This window comes from Lutjanus erythropterus, chromosome 17, assembly GCF_056507025.1.
Source record: "Lutjanus erythropterus isolate fLutEry1 chromosome 17, fLutEry1.hap2, whole genome shotgun sequence".
In the NCBI taxonomy this organism is placed as follows: Eukaryota; Metazoa; Chordata; class Actinopteri; order Lutjaniformes; family Lutjanidae; genus Lutjanus; species Lutjanus erythropterus.
In genome coordinates, this window is record NC_139333.1 from 24,816,597 (window position 1) to 24,839,133 (window position 22,537).

At 40.1% G+C, this 22,537-nt stretch overlaps 3 protein-coding genes, 1 long non-coding RNA gene and 1 other non-coding gene across 6 annotated transcripts in view; 2 read left to right on the top strand and 3 right to left on the bottom strand.

Annotated features, from left to right (window-relative positions):
- Positions 1 to 1,506: 1,506 nt before the first annotated feature.
- fbxw10 (F-box and WD repeat domain containing 10) lies at positions 1,507 to 9,345 on the bottom strand. The gene is made up of 12 exons (XM_084741049.1): positions 8,689 to 9,345; positions 7,539 to 7,700; positions 7,106 to 7,236; positions 6,797 to 6,904; positions 6,602 to 6,708; positions 5,343 to 5,546; positions 5,082 to 5,203; positions 4,558 to 4,712; positions 3,882 to 4,024; positions 3,446 to 3,604; positions 3,070 to 3,329; positions 1,507 to 2,287 (listed from the first exon to the last, which is right to left on the bottom strand). The coding sequence occupies exons 1-12, from the start codon at positions 9,266 to 9,268 to the stop codon at positions 1,650 to 1,652; spliced, it is 2,769 nt and encodes a 922-aa protein (XP_084597175.1). The 5' UTR covers positions 9,269 to 9,345; the 3' UTR covers positions 1,507 to 1,649.
- Positions 9,346 to 10,194: 849 nt separating this feature from the next.
- trnag-ccc (transfer RNA glycine (anticodon CCC)) lies at positions 10,195 to 10,265 on the bottom strand. The gene has a single exon. It is a non-coding gene; the product is annotated as a tRNA-Gly (tRNA).
- A 237-nt stretch (positions 10,266 to 10,502) lies between these two features.
- On the top strand, positions 10,503 to 15,947 carry prdm9 (PR domain containing 9). The gene is made up of 7 exons (XM_084741711.1): positions 10,503 to 10,627; positions 11,767 to 11,874; positions 11,983 to 12,075; positions 12,490 to 12,767; positions 12,898 to 12,965; positions 13,135 to 13,325; positions 13,657 to 15,947. The coding sequence occupies exons 2-7, from the start codon at positions 11,778 to 11,780 to the stop codon at positions 15,681 to 15,683; spliced, it is 2,754 nt and encodes a 917-aa protein (XP_084597837.1). The 5' UTR covers positions 10,503 to 10,627; positions 11,767 to 11,777; the 3' UTR covers positions 15,684 to 15,947.
- A 326-nt stretch (positions 15,948 to 16,273) lies between these two features.
- Positions 16,274 to 22,444, top strand: LOC146312273 (uncharacterized). Its single transcript, XR_014772243.1, has 3 exons — positions 16,274 to 16,421; positions 20,888 to 21,043; positions 22,320 to 22,444. It is a non-coding gene; the product is annotated as an uncharacterized LOC146312273 (long non-coding RNA).
- LOC146312274 (neurabin-2-like) overlaps positions 17,499 to 22,537 on the bottom strand; it is a 39,233-nt gene continuing 34,194 nt past the window's right edge. For both annotated transcript variants that reach the window (XM_084741713.1, XM_084741712.1), the window contains 2 exons: positions 22,393 to 22,489; positions 17,499 to 18,994 (listed from right to left, as the gene is read on the bottom strand). In XM_084741713.1, coding sequence (XP_084597839.1) covers positions 18,944 to 18,994; positions 22,393 to 22,489 — 148 coding nt within the window. In that variant the 3' untranslated portion in view covers positions 17,499 to 18,943. The remainder of the gene's footprint in view (positions 18,995 to 22,392; positions 22,490 to 22,537) is intronic.

Genomic DNA, 22,537 nt, shown 5'->3' on the forward strand with positions numbered 1-22,537 from the left:
TGTACCATGACTGGCTTGGACTGATCTGGTCTGGAACGGAGGGTTCTAGTCTAAACCGGGTGAAGAGATCAAACCTGCTGCTGACACAGCATGACAAAAATTGAAAAATTAATTTGACAAATGAACTATGATGCAAATATCCGCCTTTGGAGATGGAGATCCATGTAGAGAGAAAGGTCAGCTGGGGTCGTACTGAATCGTCTTTTGTCGCCTTCTCCCAAACCTCCAGCCCTTATAACCTTCCTTCACTGGGAGAGGGTTAACTGTCACTTCTTTCAAGCCTCTCCTCATGCATAAATAAACCTGTACCCTCCTCTCACCAGCCAACCCTTGGGCCTGCTCAAGGGAGCAGAAGGTCTAAGAGCATTCCTCCATGAAGACTTTCCCTTTTCTGACTTTGCTTTGATTTTTCGCTCGTTATTCCCCCCTGCAGCTCTGCCGGTCCTGGACAAGAGACTCCATACCTGATGAAACAATGAGCTAGCTGTGCCGCACGATGAAGCTAAGCCGAGCTCGGGGTGGCAGGAGGAGGACTTGCATTGTCTCCTTACGTCACACTGCCACAGGAGAAAAAAAAGGGGGGAGACACCATTATCCCCAGTTTTCTGCAGATCAAATTAATTAGCAGCCCCTGAAAGAAGACATTCTCCAAAGTGGGACGTCTTACCCAGTCAGTTCTCCTCATAACCCCTTTGTTATTCACGGGTGCCCAGCTGTTGTGCTGCTGCTGTCAAAGCAGAGGACCTTCTCCCTGATCTTCAACCTCCTCGCCCCTAATGATGCCCTCAAGGCAGCGGGGCTAGAGGGCAGGTGGCAGGGTGAAAGGTCTCTCTGGATGGGACGAACTCCTCGCCACTCTGAAGACTCCAACCAGCTTGTTTGAAGTACCGCTGACGTACAAAATCTACAAAGATGTGTTGGTGCTTGATTGCACAAGAACTGTTTTTCAGAATGACTCATTAACTGAGGGAAAATTAGCAGATGAGAATATTCTTCCTCCAACAGTTTTAACACTAAAACAGCAGGTGTCTAATTTAATCCGATGTAGTTATTAATTATCTATTAAAAATGTAGTCAGTAACTTAAAACAAGTATCACAGTATCGAAGTAATGGAACTTTAGGATTACCTCAATACTAAATATGATGAATTTGTTTAGCCTAATATGTTTTATGTTTGTTGCAGGTTTATTAATTGTTTGTCCAGCTATTCCTTCCTTTTTCTGCATGCAGTACCAAAAAAAAATCCAGTATTGGTAAGGCTCTAGAGATAAGAATTTCACAAGTTTGGCTTTAATCAAACTATAGAAACAAACTTCCTAAAATATAAAAAATATAAACAGAAACTCAAGATACATTCAACACTAGAAAATCTAAAAAGTGCAACCTTACCACTGATAAATAATTACTACTCTTATTAATGAACAGATTAGAAATCAGTTTAAAAAAATAAAACCTACTACAGAACTTCTGTGTCCTGGTCCAGACACAATCAAATGATACACTACTGACACCTAGTGGACTTTTATTGAAACATCACATTTATCAAAGAAGGACACAACAGCATCGTGCAGTGGTGACAGAGTTCTGCTCACACATTTTATAATAAAAATAAATAAATTAGCGTCTATTTATGTACACGTGATTTTCTTCACACCACCATCTTATCGTTCTTAGATAGTTTTTGCTCACAGCTCTGCATGAGCTCCAGCTTCTCCTTCAGCTGCGTCACTGTGAGCAGCCTGAATCCTCTCTGCTCTCTGAAGGGACCCACTGGGCTGACGCTGGGCAAACTGGCACCAGCTTTCATGGAGCATTCTGGATCAGGTAGAGATCTTGTGAGCCTGCATTCAGGAGCCCGGGGTCCCTCTGTGGCGCATGTAGTGAACGCACTCACTCTCCTGATTGTCCTGTGTGTGTCAGCACTGTGCGACTGTGCTCTGCCTTGCGACGTGTTTGCCATATTTCGACTGACGGGTCTTCTTTTTGAAATGGGAACGCAGGTTTTGGCCCTCCTGGGCGGAGCATCGTGTGGTGGATGTATGTGACTCTGCAGGTTCTGTTTCAGAGGATCCTGAGACGCGTTAGGACCCCAGGAGTCTCGCAGCCTGGCGTTGTACTCCATGTTGATGCTGACTTTGTCCGTGCACTGCGCCCTCTGGATGGCGTTGACCCTCAGGAGGATGAAGTCACGTGTCAGAGGATGATGAAGACCCCTCCTCTTCATCCGTTCACTCGTTGCTTTCTCGCTCAGAATCAAAGACTGTTTAGCACTGCAGCGCTCTTCAGCTGTGAAACAACCAACCGATCTCAAGACAAACAGTATTTCTACTATATCTGACATATACTTGAGCCAGTGGTAATTTCATGGACCAATATTCATTCTAGTTTTCAAAAACGACAACATTTTTTTAGCAACAGAAACAAGATGATAATTAAATAAAAAGAAATGGCAAACTCTATGACAAAATCAGATAAAAATATTACAGAGGGACAAGTTGTGAAAAGATCCTAATCTCTATGTGTGGTAGAAAAGTTAGATGCACACAGTTGGATGTTACTGATCTACTGCGCTTGCTGCATGTCAACAACATCAATGAAGAACAGACATAATATGAATAAATTTCAGTTTACGTTTAGAAAAACAAGACCCTTTGTAAACGGTGTGGAGAAAAACACAATGAACTTGAAGTATTATTTCCAGATGAGTCCCAATATTCATGCTCCAGTAAACACACTTAAATGTTTTTATTTTTCAAGCTATCTTTTTATCACCTAATCTGAGCTTGTGTGTTCCCGCTAAACTTCCCACTATGTGAAACAAATATGTAGCTAAGTTACGTATAAATTTGGAAATTTGAAAGAAAGATTTAAATCATGCATTACACATTAACTTAACCTGATTATAGTCAACTTAATTTTATAACATTTAGTCAACTAAAACTAGACAAAAACTACAACTTCAGATGACTAAAATATGATAAAACTAAATGGCTCTCTGGTCAAAAGACAACAACTAAAACTAAAGCAAAATTTGGTGTCACAATTAACACTGACTTGAACATGCTTACCTTGCGCTGGACATTTAGCAGGGCTGGACAGACGGAGGCTGTGGTGACGCAGCTTAGCTCTGTCTGGTTTCTTGTTCTGGCTGGGTGAAGCCACCCGCACCATGCGATTGGCCCCCGCAGAGGTGAGGGGAACCTCTCTGAGCGAAGCCGAGGATTGCTCAGGAGCGTCGCCCTGACCTCCCTCTGATGACTCCGCGTAATCCCAGAACACTTTGGCAAACTGGTAGAGCGTCACACCAGATTTCGTGTTCACTAATATACTGAAGGAGGGCGCAGACACAAAAAAATAGGAGAGACAGACGTGTACACCAATGAAATGGTAAAAATGACACAAGAGTATGAAATAAACACTTTCATGAGAGTGTATCTGACTCACCTGCTGTCATGGAAGTGCAGAGACAGTATTCGGCCTGTTTCCGCCTCTGCTGTGATTTCTTTCAGACAGTCTCCGGTGAGGAAGTTAAATATGCGAATCTTTCCGTCCACGCAGCCGGTAACGACGCGGAGGTAGATGAGAACCAAAGATTTAACCTCCCTGTAGAGAAGTCAGCATTCACTTCAGCATTCAGGGCTATTAAAACATAACTGTGCTTGAGAATACTGTAATTAAAATTTCAGTTTCACATAATTTGTTCAGTTGGTGGTGCAGCGAGGATATTTTTCTATTAGTTACAAGAACAGACAACAAGGTCAGAAAAGGTGACAAAAACATCTTTAAAAAAAACACTGAAGACATTGCATTTATACGTGATTAAAATAAAAATGTTGAAGTAACTTTCTGGGTGTATCAGCTTTAAAGGTTTCTTGCTCACTTTGGGTGGTTGAAGGTCATGAGACACTGTTTAGTGTCACATCTGGTGCTCCAGGCCATGACCTGACCGTTAGAGTCCCCGGATAACAAGTGCCATTCGTCAAAGAACAAACACTTCACTGAGCTCCTGTGGGCGTCAATCACCTACAGAAAAGAAGCAAGTTATTAAAAACATGAACACGAACACACAGATATTATTAACTGTTGGTCACATACAGTTTGACATCATGTAAAACAGTGTGTACCCTGTAGAGCCTGACACATCAAATCATTGGCAGAAAATTTTTTGAAACGCAAGTGTTTCTTGAAACTTTCAGCCAAAAAAAAAAATCATTATTTACCTATTTAATATTTTGTTTGAATCATATCTGACACACTGAACATTTAAAAAAAAAAAAAAAAAGCAAAGATTTCCTTGCTAAGAACGTGTGTCACTACGTGACGGCAGCCAGGTTGGATTTTGCGCTCCCAGGATGGCTGCTGCCTGCAGCACACTGATAATCCACCAGAGGACAGAAGACATGTGTCAGATTACATGCAAAAGTTCTTCCAGGAATTGGAAAAGGTATCGGTCATATTGATGTTGTAGACTTCTCAGACCCTTGTGTAGCAAGTCTGATACAAGTGGCATTACAGGGTTAAAAGTGAGTATATATTCTTCACACTTATATTCTCACCCTGAGCAGCGATGCCTTCTCCATGTCCCATATTTTGACGAGACCTCGATTGCAGCTGCTGTACACTGTTTTTGTGTTGATCCTCACACACTGGACAGAACTGAGGTGCTTAAAATTAAAATTCCCAAACTGCTTCCCTGTGGATAGACTCCACACTGTGGACAGTGTGGTGGTTTAGTTTAACTTATAGGCACATATTAGTAGGAAAAACACAAAGATAAATCTCTCATTAAGTCTTATCAATGTGTTTATAAAGAATTAAAGACCTTCAAAGAAAGTGTTACTTAATATTTTTGTTTCTGCATGAGTATGTACAATAAAAGATGAGAAAATACTGTACATGGTGATCGTAGTAATAGATGTGTTGGAACGACCAGGTGAGTGACAGTTTTGATAGCCGAAATTGTACCTTAAGGACAAGAGCATTTCCCAGAATTCTGCTGGTACAATGATAGAAAATGTCTAATTTAAAATAGTAAATCCCTGGTCTGAACAATGACATGCATTCTTGAAAGGCGGCTTACCTTTTACTAGACAGTCTTTAGCTCCTGAGACAAGTCTGTCAGCATGGACGTCCAGGCAGTTGACAGTGCCAGCGTGACCATACAGCACCTTCACACACCTGTCTGTCTTCAAACACCAACACCTACAGGTGTGATAAAACAACACCGAGCTCATCAAACCTACTTCAGTCACAACGAGGAAGGGATCATCATCAGTATCCTCAGACTAGTCACTTATCAGACCAAAAAAAGACAATTACAATCATTAATCCTCGTCTTCACCTGATCGTTGCGTCACAGCTCGCGGTTATCACCAGGTGTCTGTCCTGACAGAGCAGCACTGCTCCAACTCTGCCAGCGTGGCCCTTCATCGCTGACACCACCTTTGTTTCTGACCCCACATAAAACACACGGACCATCCGGTCCTTGGAGCCCGTGGCCATTAATGATCCACCTCTGTAGTCCACCACCCGACACGGGTCTTCTCTGTCAAACCGAAACTCAACCTAGTTACATAAACTGTATAACATAATGGACCAGTTTCACAAACAGGAGCCATATGTACTATTTAAATTGGGATGTTTAAGTAGGTTTCATGAACGAGGTTTAAATAGTTGGCTTAGTTAGTTGGAGACGATGGACTAACAAAAACCCAGAAGAATAAAAAATCTCCATTACTAATGAAAACAACAGCAGAGGCAGAAGAATATGAAAAAAACAACAACTTTAGTAAAAGCTAAACTAAAAATTAAAAAATAAATCTTAGCTCATTATTTATGCAGTTTTATATTTGTGAGGTAAAAATGCTCTTTAAGGGGCGGCCTGGTAGCTCAGTTGGACGTGTGTCCCATGGACTAAGGCTGTTGTCTTCTGCAGTGGCTGTCTGTCCTGTCCAATAAAGGCAAGAGGCCAAAAAAATTTCATTCTAATATTTATCCATAATTTGGGATTATTATTTATAGTCTGAATTGGTGGGGAATTTCACATAAAAAGTCAGTCAGTAAAAGGAACTAGGAATCATAATACCATTTTGCATCCAATACAGTACAAGAGACCACAATTAAAGCTACAACAAGGAGTTTTTAACTAGTTATGAAACTCTATATGACCAACATAAGTTAACGAGACCCTCAGCGAGAAGATCAGCTATTTCTACATACTGCAGTAAAGTTACAGTTTTATTTTAATGTTCCTTGCAGTAGCTTTAACTTTCAGTTTTCAGCTCTCTAAGGGAAAAAGTTTGGGCACCCCTGATTTAAATATTTCAAATTGCTCATGCTCCCTCTCAAATAGGAGTAAGCAGAAGTTAAACCTGCCTCTTTGAAGGATTAATTTAAGATTCAATTTAGTCCTAGAGTTGCTCTAATATTCCCTCTTGCAGTTGTTTAGCTCAATCTAGAGCAGACTAAATCTGCTACTATTTTAAGTCTCTGCAAGTTGCTTTGAGTTAAGACTGCTGAAACAGGCCCACTGTGTTTTTATTCCAGTTTGCAGGAAAAATGCTCCTCCATGCATGTGAAAAGGAAGTTGAACACACTAACTTGTCCAGCAGCACTGTAGTGAAATATACATCACAATAAACATTTCTCTCCTCCATTTTCACTGTCCTGGTTTTGACTTTGGCGTAAGCAGCTTCAAATGGCTCCACCTGTGAAACCAACCAAAGAAAAGATGATCCACGTGTTGACAATGAAATTATAGTTTAGTTTACAGAGCTTAAGTGTTGCTTTGTTGACCTTTTGGACACTAGGATGAATATCCACGTTCTCATCGTCCTCGACAGGTACGGGCACCTCAACGATTTTGGCGTAAGTAGGACTGACGAAATCAATCCTTCTGCAGCTCTAGAAGAGAAAAGAACCTGTTACTGATGATGTAATTTATCATTTTATCGAGAGAAACATGTTATTGTTACACTAGTTAGAACAAAAAAAGGTTTGATTTCATCCTCATCACCAAAAACTACAACTTTGAACACTTTTAAATATACAAATCTTTTATGCTTGATTAAAAATTTATATTACTAAATCATGCAAATATTCCACCTTCATCATTGCCTTCAATTGATCCTGAAATTTTCTTGCGTGCTTCTTTCCCTCCATGGTTTCCTGTGCAAGGTGCTGCCAGTATCGACAAACGTTCTGGCAGTGTTTCAAACTCTGCTCGTCCAACAGGCCTGGTAAAAGAAACACAGCGTAACGTCTGCATGTATGTACATTATTACTCACTACTAGGAAATATTATTCAGTGCAGCAGCTTAATTTATAACAAAGCATCATGTTTTATAAGCACTTCATGGACCCGTGGTTTGTAGGGACAAACCTTAACCTGCAAAGTAACGAAATCTGTCAAATAATTGTAGTGGAGTTAAAAGTACAATATTTCCCACTGAAATGAAATAGATTATAAGTAGAAAGTAGCATAAAAATAAACTACTTTAGACAGCATTTCATTAATGTTGCCTGTGTGTTGACGTACCTAATATCCTCATTGACAGATTAACAGGCAGGCGGCCTATGAAGTCTCTGTATCTGCTGACTCCAGACAGAGACTTTGAGGATCCAGGCATGACCATGAGAGCAGGGTCCTCTGAGTCCTCATCACTGTCCCCGTCATGTTGACTGATACTGCGACTGTTCACTGAAAACACCACAACATCATCGTGAGATAAGAAGTACTGATAATCAAAATAAACAGTGCAAATCTCATGTGTCACTGAGCAAAGCAAAGGTTTTGTTTGTTTTTATTATTATTATTATTATTAGTAGTAGTAGTAGTAGTAGTAGTAGTAGTAGTAGTAATATTATTATTAGTCAGAGGCCAGATTTTAAAAATTCAGAATAAGTGACAACATATGTACCAGTGCCTACTCATGCTTTTTCTGTTGACAAATTTGAAATTTGACCTAATTCACAGGGACTAAAACTAAATACATTTTAGTTTTAGTAAACTATAATAACCTTGCTTGTAACAAGATCACTTTCTTACATTATTACAGCTTTTAATAACATAAACAAAAGGCATTTCCTGTATGTTCTTATTATTTTTTAGTTTGTGTTTTAATTATTAATCTACAAGAACAGTCAACTGTCCATCTGTACCAGTGACCTTCATCGACCTCTAGTGGTACCCAGTGGGAATCACAGCGCAACTCAAACAGCCCTCAGGTGAGCTGTATATTTCAATTTTTATGTAAAGTTTAAATAAATAAATCATTTTACCATTAATTTCCAGACACCCGCGTTTTTAACATTGTTTTTTATTTATATTTCGTTTTTAATTCTGTTCAGTTTCAGTTAGTTTCCTGAGTTTGCTCGTTTCAGTTTATGTATTTATGCATTATTTATTTATTTTATCTATTTTGTTAAAATTTGACCAGATTCACTCAGAATAAAACTACATTCCCTGTGTAGTTTTGTAAGTACAGAAAATCTTTCAGTTACTTTTTTCTCTACAGCCTAGTTTTTGTTTTTATTTCATTTAACTTAAATGTCCTAAGGTGTGTATTTTTACTTTTTATCTTATACTTAGGGTAAATAAGCATGTCATAGCAAATAAAATAAATAAATAAAGTGTAAATAAATAAATAAATAAATGTATTTTAATTGCATAAACAATAAATCTTTACCATTGAACTGCAGAAACCCTCTTTTCTGTCTGACCAGGAGCACGCTGGTTAAATTAGCGACCATGCGTAACAGTTCCGTGTCACAAAATGAGAACAGACGGAACAGATATCGTGATTTCATGTGGTCTGGGCTGTTAATGAACCAGTCCCGGATCTCATCCACGTTCATGCCCAGTGGTTTCCCGCCGGCTCGGTGTGGACTGCGGCTGGGGTAATCCTGAGGAGAAACTGGCCTCATTGACCTGGCGTAAGTGAAAAAAGCCCACGACGTTACGCTCAGCGCACTCTTGATGTCTCCGAGCAGTTTGGTGTTTCTGCACCGTAAAATCAGGTCCACTATGAATCTCCTCTTGAAATCATCCGACACCTTCCACACACGCCGAGTGGAGCCCGGTGGATTCGGGGCGAAGACGCAACACGGACACATCCCGCACATGGTGAGACATCCCTCCGCTGGTTTATAGTTCAGCTCGCACGCCGACACACTTCTACCAAACTTAACCGACTCCATTTCAATGTTATCAAAAGTTTGTCTTGCTCTCTGTTGTTGCTTGCTGCATTGAAAAACACAAACAAACATCCAGACAACATACAACAGGTTGCCAGGCAACAGGTTCCACGCTAGCTAGGTGTTAAGCCTCAAATCTCTAAGTAGTTTGGTCGTGTCAACCCCAGACCCGCGAAAGATCTCGCGAGAGTTAACATTTCCTTGATCTTTTCTTAACTCTAGCCAAGTTGTCTTTGTCTTTGAATGTGATACCCTTTTTTGTCTTTAAATTGAACCACAGAACTGGCCTATTACAAATCGTAATCCGTTTGTCCAACGTGCGCAATGAAGAAAGCCGACGTACACATCTCGCGAGAGTTTTGTACATCTAGGGTTCCCTCCGATACACGACAGCAGCTATGTTTGTCCTGCTTTTCCCATCTCTGTATGAAGTTCCTTTCTGTTTTGAAGTGATTTCATTTTTTTTACAAGGTTTCTAAATGGAAAATTGTGCATTTTTTGTGACAGGGCTGAAAGTAAAAGAACTGAGTTTTAAGAATAGCATTAGCAAATATATGTACTGTGCTACATACTAAGCACCCTCAAGTGCTAAGTGTACGAGGTACGAGGACATAACATTGAGATGCACTTTCTCAGTCATATATGATCTTTTTTTTTCTTTTTTGGGGTGAGGATGTCATCAGTTATGCTACTATCAAATTGAACTTTTGAACGTTTCACAACATACAAGAATAAAATGGGAATTATACAAAGCTCATGACTATGAATTCATGTCTTTTCAAAAACATTCAAAATGTTGACTGTGAGCCAGATGAGCTATGAAACTCATGGATCAGCTCATCAGACTGAACCACACATGGAAAAACAGCACTGATGGGACATGCGTCCTTCTAGCAGGCTATGATTGAACTGTGGTGTGTGGTAACGATCCTGAAAATCTGACACCGGTTCATCGTTACCTGATCAACGATTAATAATCAGTTACAAACAAAAACACATGCGCCGCCCGGGAATCGAACCCGGGTCGCAAGAATGGGAATCTTGCATGATACCACTACACCAGCGGCGCCGTTGTAAGGGAAGCTCCTCAACAGCCTTCTTCACATGACCACTGAAGGAGCTGATTTCTGCAAGGTAGTTATGGTATTGTATGTTTTGTTTCAGTGTTGCTCCTTAGACTCAAGGAAAACACTGTAAACAATTGTGGAAGTAATTAAACCGCAAATAGGCAATTTAACCTATCCGCTTTATTTTGAAAGTACCAGAAATGTGGACCCTTATGCTGAAAGCCTGATTTATTTACTTCCGGGGGAGTATCGTCGGTCTCTAGTATGTTCCTGGTTTTATTACAGTCCGAGACATATGTTAACAATTGAAACCAGTTTTGAACTACAGCTAACCTAGTTAGCAAAACGAGGATTGTATTTTCTGGTAGGTGCAAAAGTTTATACATTAATGTTGAAAGGATTTACTGTAAATGTATTGTTCTGTTCTGTAATGCCTTCATCTGGCTGGTGTTTCTGTGATAGCTACACAAGTTAGCATTTACTATCTCTATGATATGTTCTCTTATTAGCCATTACAGCTAACTCGACTGTACTCTTTACAGTTATTCTTATCAAGACTACGGTTCTTCTATATATGTATGAAATGTAATATTACGTTGCTAACATGAACTGGCCAGTGTTTAGCGGGCTATGCTAGCATGTTAACGTTAGCTGCCAATCTTTTGCTACAAGGGTTATAGCTTTTAAGTCTCTGTATGTAACTACAGCACTGCCCGGGGGCCACTTATGCAAAATGACAGGAGACCAGGGGGTTGCTAATAATCGAATATGTATAGTGTTTATCAGATTAAACGAGTAAACATTAAGATTCGTTTGCACCAGTAAGGATTTTTTTAAGCCCGGGTAAATTATGGTTTCACCTTTAAACTTTGTTGCACCAGCAAAAATATAGGAAAGATTGAGTTTAAACCTCTCTTTATATCTCAGTTTAGTTTTTTCAACTGGAACATAACAGTTTTGATTCTGTTGAATTCAGTTGCCAGCAGTCGATATGAGATAATATCATATATCCTTTTAACACAATAAGTAACATTTATTTCAGCTCACTAAAGCAACTACATTATGGTTTGACAATTTTATGATCCAACTTTTCCAGACATTTGTGACACAGACTTGCCACGGGAAATATTTAAAAATTAAGGGTGTATCTTAAAGATGTTGATATATAATAATATTTTTACTCTGCATCCATAATATTGGATCACTGAATCAATATATTGATCCAGGTCGATGTATTGTTAACACCCCTACAAGCTAGCATCTCCACTCTTTTGTTTAAAATCTCTAAACTTGGATTTAATAAACTGAGATTAGTTTTTAATTGTCCAACACAGCTGGGCCAAGGGCCATTGTTAAACTTTCACTAACTGATATAAACAAATAAATTTACAGTGTTTAATTGTGAATAAGAAAACGGTCAGCGAGCCACACAGTAAGCTACAGTATTTGTATGAGCATTGTCAAAAACACTGATAGTTAATGGTTTCCATCGGCTCTCCACAGAGTCTACACTCATGTCGGGGAGGAGCAATGGTGTGGAGTGGGTGGAGACAACTGAGGAGGTTGTTGTAACAGAGGAGGGTCTGCCACCTGAAAACAACACTCCTGCAGGTATTGATATGTTTATTTATGACATGATGCTACAGTTTGACATTTAAACTGTTGGTTTGACTTGCTTTCATATCTAAGCTTCTTTAAATAGTGTCTCTTTTCTTCCAGTGATACCAGTTTTAGAGCCAGCAGAAACACCAATCCAGAGGTTACTGGACACTGTGGGACATGGAGATAATCCAGAGGCTGATGATGGTTTTTGTGAGCAAGAGACATTCTTTCCTCTTATACTAAATGTTCACAGCATCCTTTGGCTTAATGCAAAGTTTCCTCATTATCTTATAAAAGCTAAAGTAAAAATAAGGAGATATGTGATCTAAACATGGCACTGCAACAATAGAGCAAATGTTTAAACTGAAGTATCATTCATGGTGGATGTAATAATTAAACTAATAAGAGACGCTGGAAATAAAACTTGCATTCAAGCATTAATAAAAAAGCTTTTATTTTTTAAGATTTGGGAAGTGATTTAAAAGATGTCACTGATTCTGATATTAATGTGCAAGCTTCTAATGTCTACATCTGTGAAATACTAACTAGTTTTATAATGATGAGCATAAAATATAACTCGCTAACTGTATTACTCTGTTTTCTGCCCTTTTTTGCATTTTCTAGATTGTGAGGAGTGTCTGACTCTCTTCCAGGACCAGAGTGATCCTGTTCACATCAGTGGACCATCTTTTGTTCTTAACTTTCCAACAAGCCCAGGTGTCCCACAGAGAGCCCTCCTCACTCTGCCCTACGGCCTGATGATCGGCAGATCTAGTATTCCCAGTGCAGGTGTTGGGGTCATAAATCATGGAACAGCAGTGTCTCCGGGAATGCACTTTGGACCATATGAAGGGGAAGTGACGGCGAGGGAAAATGCCATGCAGAGTGACTTCTCCTGGGAGGTGAGTTTGGACGTATAAAATATCAATCAGATGACAAAAGGGATATCGAATCATTTGTCCTCACCAGATACTTTATAACGTGTTTGTTGATGTGCTTATTTCGTCTTGAAAATATTCTCATTTTCTGCAGGTTTGCAAAGGAAAAGATGAGTACGAGTACATTGATGGTGCCAGAGAATCACACTCAAACTGGATGAGGTATTGTTCCATGCAGTCTCCTTCCTTGTCAAACCCTGATGTAGTTCCGCTTTAAATTATATTCGAAAAGAAAGAAAATGAAATTTTACTTTCTGACAGATAATGGTGCATCTAAAGATCTTTCAGTGTTTATATTCAGTCTGTGTTCACCGCCTCTTTTCTCACACAGGTACGTCAATTATGCTCGTAATAAAGAGGAGACCAATTTGCTGGCAGTCCTGTACAAAGGCAGCATCCTGTTTCACTGCTGTCGCACCATACACCCTGGAGATGAACTGATGGTTTGGCCCAGCAGCAAACTACTCAGCAACTTCAGTGAAGCTTGGTCCCAGATGTGGTCGATGAAGTTGAATGCAAGAGGTATGTTTACTACTGCAGTCTCTCAAGTCATGAAAGAACTGATATTTGTACAAACCACTATTACAAAAAAACAGAAAAAGAAACAGAAAGTTGATCAGTTTGAACATGAAATATCTTTTTACTCTGTTCAATTGAATATAGGTCTAAAAAGTTTTTGCAAATCATTACATTCTATTTTTATTTATGTTTCACACAGGATCCCAACTGTTTTGGACTTTGTTTGTAGCTACTTTTTACTGACTATTTTTTGCAGTATTTGTTTGTCATTTTGCTAGTTATTTATAAATGAGGCCAATTTATGGTTCATTTCTTGTTCTTTTCTCATTTGTAGAGAGTAATACAACTGCAGCGTCTGAGATCTTCCCATGCCCCAGCTGTCCGTTGTCCTTCACTACAGAGGCTTTCCTCCAGCGACATACAGAAAACTTCCACATGCAGCCTAAAGCGGACTGTACAACACCAGCTGCAGAGGCATTTGAGTCTGAAAATCCAGCTTCCAGCGCTGACTCGGGTGACTCTGCAGCATCCTTGGTGGTGTTATCTGTCGATAACCCTGTCGAGTCCAATACATGTGGCGATTGTGGGAAGACTTTCAAGCAGATTCCTCACCTTAGGAGGCACAAGCTTTGTGTCCACTCAAACAAACGTCCCTACTGCTGCTCGCAGTGCAGGCGGAGCTTTAGCCAGATGTCTGGCTTGATCAGACACCAGCTGGTTCACAGAAAGCAGGTTGTGACTGATCCTGGGAAGAAGAACGAGAGCTCAGATTCAGCTGTAACTGAGGAACCAAAGGAAATAAATGACAGCGAGACTCTGCAAGAAGAAGCTATGGATGTAACTGAAACTGAGAATACGTCTGCAGGAGAGGTAGAAACATCCCAATACAGTTGTTCAGACTGTGGCAAGGGCTTCACAAATGAAGGGTCCCTCAAAAAGCATAAGATGATGGTGCACCAAAGGTTGCGTCCATACGTCTGCACTGTCTGTCAGAAGTGCTTTGGCCAGTGTAACGACCTGACCAGGCACCTGCGCCGTCACCAGAAGCCAAGCGAAAAGGAGGAAGAGATGAATTCCGAAGAGTCTACCATCATGCCCTTTAGCTGTGGTGAGTGTTCACTAGCTTTTCCCTCAGTGGACGCCCTTCAGCAGCACATTATTGAGCATCACTCAGAGGAGACTGTAGTGGAAAATCAAGTAGATGACCCAGACTTCATTTCACAAACGTCTGCAGCTGAATCAGCCCAAAAGCGTTCCTCTCAGAGGCCTCAGCGACTCGGAGCTGGATCTAAAATTTCTGCTATAACCAAGCTCATCGCTCCAAAACGAAGGGCGGCCATGTGCAGGAAGCCGCTAACCAGCCCGGCTCAGGCTGAGCGGAGCTCCCCCGAACCAGACGCACCCGCTGCCAGGAATGGAAAGTTAACAAAGTACAAGTGGTTCAGCTGTAATCGCTGCAAACTGACATACTCAAACTCAGACGAGCTCAGAGCACACAAGTGCACTTTGAAACAGCACAAGTGTGGTCAGTGTGGGGTGACCTTTAACAAGTCTGGCTTCTTGAAAAGACACGAGCAGACGGTGCACGTGAATGCTAAATCTTACAGCTGCGAGCGCTGTGGTAAAGTCTTCACTACATCTGGAAACCTGAAGCAGCATCAGAAGAGCAACACGTGTATGAAGTATCACTGCACGTCTGAGCTCTACAGATGCGGGTCTTGCCAGTTTTCCTTCACTATGAAGAGCTACCTTATTAAACACATCAAGAGGCACCACCCTGTGGACTATCTGCTGTTTTGCGATTCAGACAGCCGCTCACATCTGGAGGAAGAAGAGGAGGAGGAGGAGGAGGAGGAAAAAGAATATACATGCTCTCATTGTGGGAAGACCTGGACAAGCGGCAAAGCTTTCAAATCTCACGCGTGCTTCCAGCAGATGAAGGTTCTGTACTTGTGCACAGACTGCGGAAAGAGCTTCACGAACCAGTACGGGCTCAAGCAACATCAGCGCATTCACACGGGCGAGAAGCCGTACAGCTGCCCGCATTGCAGCAAGAGCTTCTCCTACACCGGCCAGCTCAACGTGCACCTCAGGACTCACACCGGGGAGAAACCGTACCTGTGCACCCACTGCGGGGAGAGCTTCCGGCAGTCGGGGGACCTGAAGCGGCACGAGAGGAAGCACACGGGCGTGAGGCCCTACACCTGCCCCGAGTGTTCGAAAAGCTTCAGCCGCCCGCAGAGTCTCAAGGCTCACCAGATGCTTCACCAGGGACAGAGGATGTTCAAATGCACCCAGTGTGGGAAGAGCTTTTCCCGAAACTATCATCTCAGGAGACATCATCAGAAGATGCACTTGTAGTCACATTTCTAGGACTGCGGAAATACCTGGATCTTAAAGGGATGGTTCAGATTTTTGGAAGTGGGGTTGTAAGACTTACCTATAGTCAGTGTATTAGCTACAGTAGATTTAAACTATGAACTACTGTGGACAGAGTCAGCAGCAAAATGTATTTAAGCCAGCTAAAAAGACTTTACTAAAAAGAGAATTATCAGTTTATGTGTACACTATTTTTTAGAATATTTTCACTGCTTTATCTTGTCATCAGATAACCTTTTTTTTTTTGATGGGATGGGAGTCACAAAAGCATATACACATTTGGCAGCACAACCAAAAAACAGCCGAGCATGGTCGGTTATATTGTCTAGCCAGCATGCCTAACACACAGCGACAAGTGTCAGACGTCAGTTTCTGGCTTCATTCCTTCCAGCTTCCATTGAGAATGACTTGTAACCTGATGCTTTGTTGCTGTTAGTCTGAAGATAACATAAGGCTTGCAGTGTGAATGTGGCCTGAGTGATGTCTTTTTGATAAGTAATTTGAAATATTTTTTTTATTTCCATTCACTGAACCTCTCCTGAAACTGTTTGCAGCCCCTTGCACCTTTTATCTTACATTTAAAGTGATACTGATTTATTTTTAGGAGGCTAACATCCATTTTGTTGCTAACCCTGTCCACAACACTTCATGTCTTAGCTTCTTACTCCAGTTCTCCTGCTGTTTCTCCAAACTGGGGCTGCCATCCGCCATCAACTGCAGGTAATACACTGACTGTGGACAAATACCTCATACACCCACTTCAGATCATCCGAAGTATCCTTCTAAATTGCTGACAGTGTAAACTGAATTCTGAATTGCACTAAATTGTCAAGTATTTCTCGATTGTGCTCTTCAAGAGTTGCAGAGAATTTCTGAATGTTCTGTACATAACGTTATCTCCACTTAAGTTTGTTTAAAACTAAAGTACGGCAGTGGAGTGCTGCTGTGCCAGGAAAGGAAATCAGATCAGCAACATGTTATAACATGAAAAGTTTGTTATAACAAGATGTCCTGCATGTTATAACAATTTATTTTTGAGTTATTATGACATACAAACTTAACACCGTATAACAAGAAACTGGTTTATAACTATTCAATTTATCTTTTTAAAATGTGAAACGTTTCATATAATGTGATAATTTGTACTGGGATAACGTGAAAAAAAAAAAAACAATTTTCAGGGGCTGCATTTTCGTTGTTGATTAGTCTGTCAATACTTTTTTTTTTTTTCAATTAATCGATTAGTTGTGTCTATAAAATGTCACAAACTGGTGAAAAATGTCCATCCATGTTTCCCAAAGCCCAAAATTACGTCAAATGTCTTCTTTTGTCCACAAACCAAAGACATTCAGTTGACTGTCAGACTTTTTTTTTCTTAAGAAATATTCAAACCAATTTTTAATAATTACTCAATAATAATTGGCCCAATTAATCATTGCAGCTCTGATATTTTTAGATTACATTATAACATGAAATGTTTTACGCTACAAGATGAATAGTTCATTATAACAAAAAATATTACTTTTCATGTCATAACCTGATACTGATTAGTTTTTTTATATTGTGGCGCGGCAGCACTACACCTCTGTACTAAAGCCTTTCATAGCCAAAAAAGTTATTATTTTTTTTAATGTTAAGAATGTTGAATGTTTGCTAATTATTTGATAGAGGTAAAAATGAGTATTAACATTTCATTCGTTCACCTGCTGTTAACAAAAAAAACCCTGTTAAGAAACTCACCACAGTCACACAAAGAAACGCTTCACTCGCTTTGAAATAAACACAAACAGCTTGACCTTCACTGTTGACCATTTATTCCACAAAACATACAATGCAAAGCATGTGCACTGTACAAGCCTTAATATTATGAAAATACTCATAACCATGCCTGTTTTTTTTCAATTCATTAATCTTGATTTTGTAGTCATCCAGATCTACTTCTTTTTTACATGACACAGTATAATAACTGTCTAATGAACATTGCTTTTTGCATTGCTTTTGTCAGTTTTTGTCCTTTGTTAGCTCATAGTTCCACCTTGACTATATTATAAATATTAAGTAAAATTAAAATATTTCAGTCTTAACCTGAACTATACAAACATACTGGTATGACAGTTGACACAAGTAGACTCAATTTCATTTTTAAACTGTGCGGAAATTGAAACAGGTATAAACCTGGCAGTGTTTTCCATGTGCTACACACGGCGGTGTCAAAGTGCAGCTGCTGGTTAGAGACACAAGCTTTTTTTTTTTTTTTTAAATCTATATCGTTGCTGCTGGTAACGGCTTCTTTAACATCCCAGTCCAGTAATGTTTCTTATATCAGTAGTCCTAACTAATACCAGTTACACAAGTCCTTGACAACATCCATTTCGAGGGGGGAAAAAAGATCCATTTTTCATTTGTGGCACAGCAGTTGTGGAGGCTTGTTTCTGTGGTCCTTTTTTTTTTCCTTTTTTTTCTTGAAAGAAGCGAGGGGTTGAAACCAGAGGATCGGACGCTCGTCGATGAGTCTTAAAATGTGTAAAAAACACACAAACACTTCTGAAAGGTAGGCAGCAGGTGGTTCTCAAGGTTAAGTGACAAGACCCCTACGAAGGTTGGGTTACCGTTTGTACAATTTCGAAGACACGTCAAACACCGTTCCCCATTTGTCTGTTCCTCCGTTCCAGTGAAGCACCTTGTCGATGTCTTCTTCAGTGCAATCTCCGTCCAATTTACACGCCTTCATCACATAAAATATACAACAACCCTCAATCTCATTAGTTTATATTATGTTAAATGTTATACACATATTAAAATTTTTTACAAACCAAATTGATTGTTAAACCACACAGTATCACATCTGTACAAACTCAGAAAAAAAGGTCACAAAAACTAGGCAAAAAAAAGAGGAAATTTTGTTTTTTGGCAATTAAAAGCAACAGCCTGGTCTGTCACAAAACCACAAATTAAGGGATTAAATACTGAACTCTGAAAATTAAAAAGGAACAGTACACATCTAGAGCTCGACAGAGTCTGTATTCGCGATGATAAAACCGCTCTTCACGTTCCCGTAAATGTTAACAGAAAAACATGGTTATTAAAAGGGTTAAGTGGCCGAGATACAAAGCCCGAGGACACATATACAGTATGCGACCAGAAACCGAGCTCGAGTTGGAGACGAGGAATACCCTGCAGGTCGTTGCGAGTACAATAACACTATCTTCTGCTTTCTGAGATGCGTGAAGGAACGAAGGCCTTTATAAAGGTTCAGATTTCAGCTCCTCCACCCTGCACTCCAGGTCAGCCACCTTAAGAAGAGAAAAAGACAGACGTTTCATTAGGTGCTGCTTTTGTCAGTTACAGCATGTGAACAAATTATACAGGAGGGTCCAAAAGTCCGATGCAAATAAATATATTCTGCCCACCACTTGGATTTAATTCAGCAAATAGATAAGAGCCTTCCACTGGATAATTACTGCAGTGATGAATATGATTCAGCTGGTAACAAGTTATTTAACCCAAACTGATCCAGTGAGGAGCTTCTCATTTCTTAAACAACATCTCTTAAATGTTTGGTGAAATCAAATCGTAAAAAATCAGCAGTAGATCTCACAGCTATGTTTAATAGTGACAGTAAGAGCATTTCCACTCACACAGTGTGAAGAGAACTGAAGTGATTGGGACTAAACAGCTGCGTAGCCTCAAGAAAACCACTGATCAGTGAAGATAATCAGAAAAAAAGGCTTCTATTTGCTAGGAAGCATAAAGATTGGACTCTGGAGCGATGGAAAAGGTCATTTTACCCTCAGATTTACCCTGTTCCAGAGCGATGGGGGCATCAGGGTAAGAAGAGAGGCAGATGAAGTGATGCTCCCATCATGCCTTGTGCCTACAGTACAAGCCTGTGGGGGCAGTGTTATGATCTGGGGTTGCTTCAGTTGCTCAGGTCGAGGTTCAGCAACGTTAAAAATGAGGTCAGCTCACAACCTGAATATACTGAATGAACAGGTTTTTACATCAATGGATTTTTTTTCCCCTGATGGCACGAACATATTCCAAGATGACAATGTCAGGATTCATGGGGCTCAGATTGTGAAAGAGTGGTTCAGGGAGCGTGAGACATTATTTTAACCCCACTGAGAATCTTTGAGATGTGCTGGAGAAGACTTTACTCTCCCATCATCAATACAAGATCTCAGCGAAACATTAATGCAACTCTGGACAGAAATAAATGTTGTGACGTTGCATAAGCTTATCAAAACGATGCCATGGTGAACGCCGGTGTAATGAAATATTAGAGTGTGTGACTTTTTTTTTTTGGTCAGACAGTGTAATTTGAGCCCCAAGAAATACTTTTTGTTCTGATATTAAAATATAAAGGAAGAACTGTACATTTCCATTTCATGCAAATATCCCTTTGCATGCTGCAGTGTGAGTCACGTCGTGCTTGTAAAACTCATAAAACACGCTGACTAAATATGTTCCTTTGAGGTTTTGTTGCTGTTGTTATTGCTAGAGCGTTCGCTTCATTGTAAAGTATTTTAAGTCCTCTATAAAGACCACGACACTTACTTAAGCAGTCTGGGGCCAAATTGTTCTCACGAGTACTGAAAAATAAAAAGGCCACAGCCTCAAACTGCCACTAAAATCCACCAAATCCATTAAAATTATTCTTTGCAACTAACACTGTAGGAATTTTCATGAAGTTAATTTTATTTAAAGCAAGACCAAGTTCAGTCTTATTTGTGTGTAGAAGCCTATTTCCACCAATGTGATGGGGGGAAAAAAAAGCTTCTGTAAGTCAATACAATAAGAAATGTTCTGGAAATAATGACTTAATATCTCAAAATAATGAGAAATGACTTAGTATTTCAAAATATTAACTAAATATTGCAAAATAATGACGAAGTATCTCATAAAATGACTTAGTATCTCATAATAATGACCTCAAAATGATGACATAGTATCGCAAAATAGTGAAACTCAATGACTTTTTTTCATCACATTGGCTGAAATGGGCCTCCATACAACCTAAAGTGACCAGGCCGTCAAAAAACTACAAAAGTACGGTCAAAAACACTGCAAACTGCTGCCTTATAATGGGGAAAAGGTGTGTAAAATGTGCTTCTTTTCATTGTTGAAAATTGGAAAAAGTCTCATTTGAAGATGAATCCACCCAGACTTTAAATGTCTTGCTGCAGGCAGGGAGCTGAGACGGACGGACCGCCGTACGAGGTGCTGACTTGCACTTTATCAACTACACCAAAAAGAAGTCCTGCACAGCGGGTCGTCTCCTCTGGCTTTAAGGAAGACGACTGATGTTTCCAGCAGAGCATCGTCCCCTAAACGCGCATCAGGTTAGTCCAAAGAAGAGTGCTGACTTAACAAACCCTGACCCCGCTGAAAGTCTCTGGGAACATTTGGAGAAAAAAAAAGGTAAAACAGGAAACAGAGAGGAACATTAAATGATGCTCGCTGCTAAAGTGGATCATTGTGGATTCTCGGTGTGGAAAGAATTTAAATTAATTCCGGAGAGGAAGTGTGCTGTGACAAATTTGGACCTTAGTGAGCAGTGAACAATTATGTAACAACGTTTCACAAAAATTATGAACCATGAACTGCAACATCCGGCCTGGGACCTTTGTTTCATATCGCTCCCCGTCCCTCTCCCCTCACTTCCTGTCATCTTTACACCGTTAGCTAACTCATAAAGGCAAAAAATGTTATTTGATTTGATCAGACTTTTGGACCCCACAGACATCAACATCTGGGCAAATTTAAGGCCACACACTTCTACAATTAAACGCCATATGAGCCTAATAGTCTAATCATCAGTGATCTGTATTTGGACATGTTATCGAGATAAAGAAAAAGGTGTAAAATAAGGTGTAAATTTGTTGCGTTTGGATCTGTTTGACCACATCTGGAGGAAGTCTGGCTCAGTCTGTCCATACACAACACAGCATTCATACAGATACTTGTTTTTAGCAAACATAAAATATAGGTTGTTCAAATTTAAAGATGCACAAGCGAAAAGGCTTGAAGAGAAACACCTTAAATTATTAGGGCTGGGTAATGTTTAAAAAGTTACAATACCAGGACCCTTAAAGTGATACCAATAAGAAGAATATTTGTTAAGTAGTGATAGTGAAAGCAATACTGGTGGGAAATGAATGATGCACAGTAAGAAATAATGATGTGTGCAGCTGATCTGCTGTTAACAAGGCATATATGTCCAGGGTTTCCAGGTCTTTGTGACAAAATCCACCCAGTGGCAGATCAAAACCGTCTCCAGCAGGCAGAGAGTTCATGCATGTCGCATTTGCGTGTTTATGTGGCCGATCACGTGGTGTGTACCAGGTCCATATGTGTATATACTTATCTGAAGTCAGTTTGGTAGGATTTAGGTATAAATAAATGACTTCATTTCAAATATTGATATGTGTTTACAGATATTTATTCATGTAATTTGCTTGCATCCACACAACCAGTGGTCAAAGAAATCATCCACAGCAACGCTTCAAAAGTAGCCCAGTTTTGCAGGAAAAAAGCAGACCTGGCGACCGCAAAGTTCATGAAGTTTCCCATAATTCAACAACTCACTCGCCACCACCTCTAATTACTGACGCGCAGGTTTTGCTCTGGAGGACAGACGTCTAATCTCAATATGGATAACAAGCAGGTTAAAGCAGTTCAGCTCCTGTACCTGCTCTTGAAGCTGTCCAGACTCTTCCTTCAGCAGAGACGCCTCAGCTCCAACTTGTGCACAACGCTGAGTCTCCTTCTTCAGGTACTCGATCTCCCTGTCAGAGGAAGCAGATCAGAGCATGGAATATAACATCACACACACA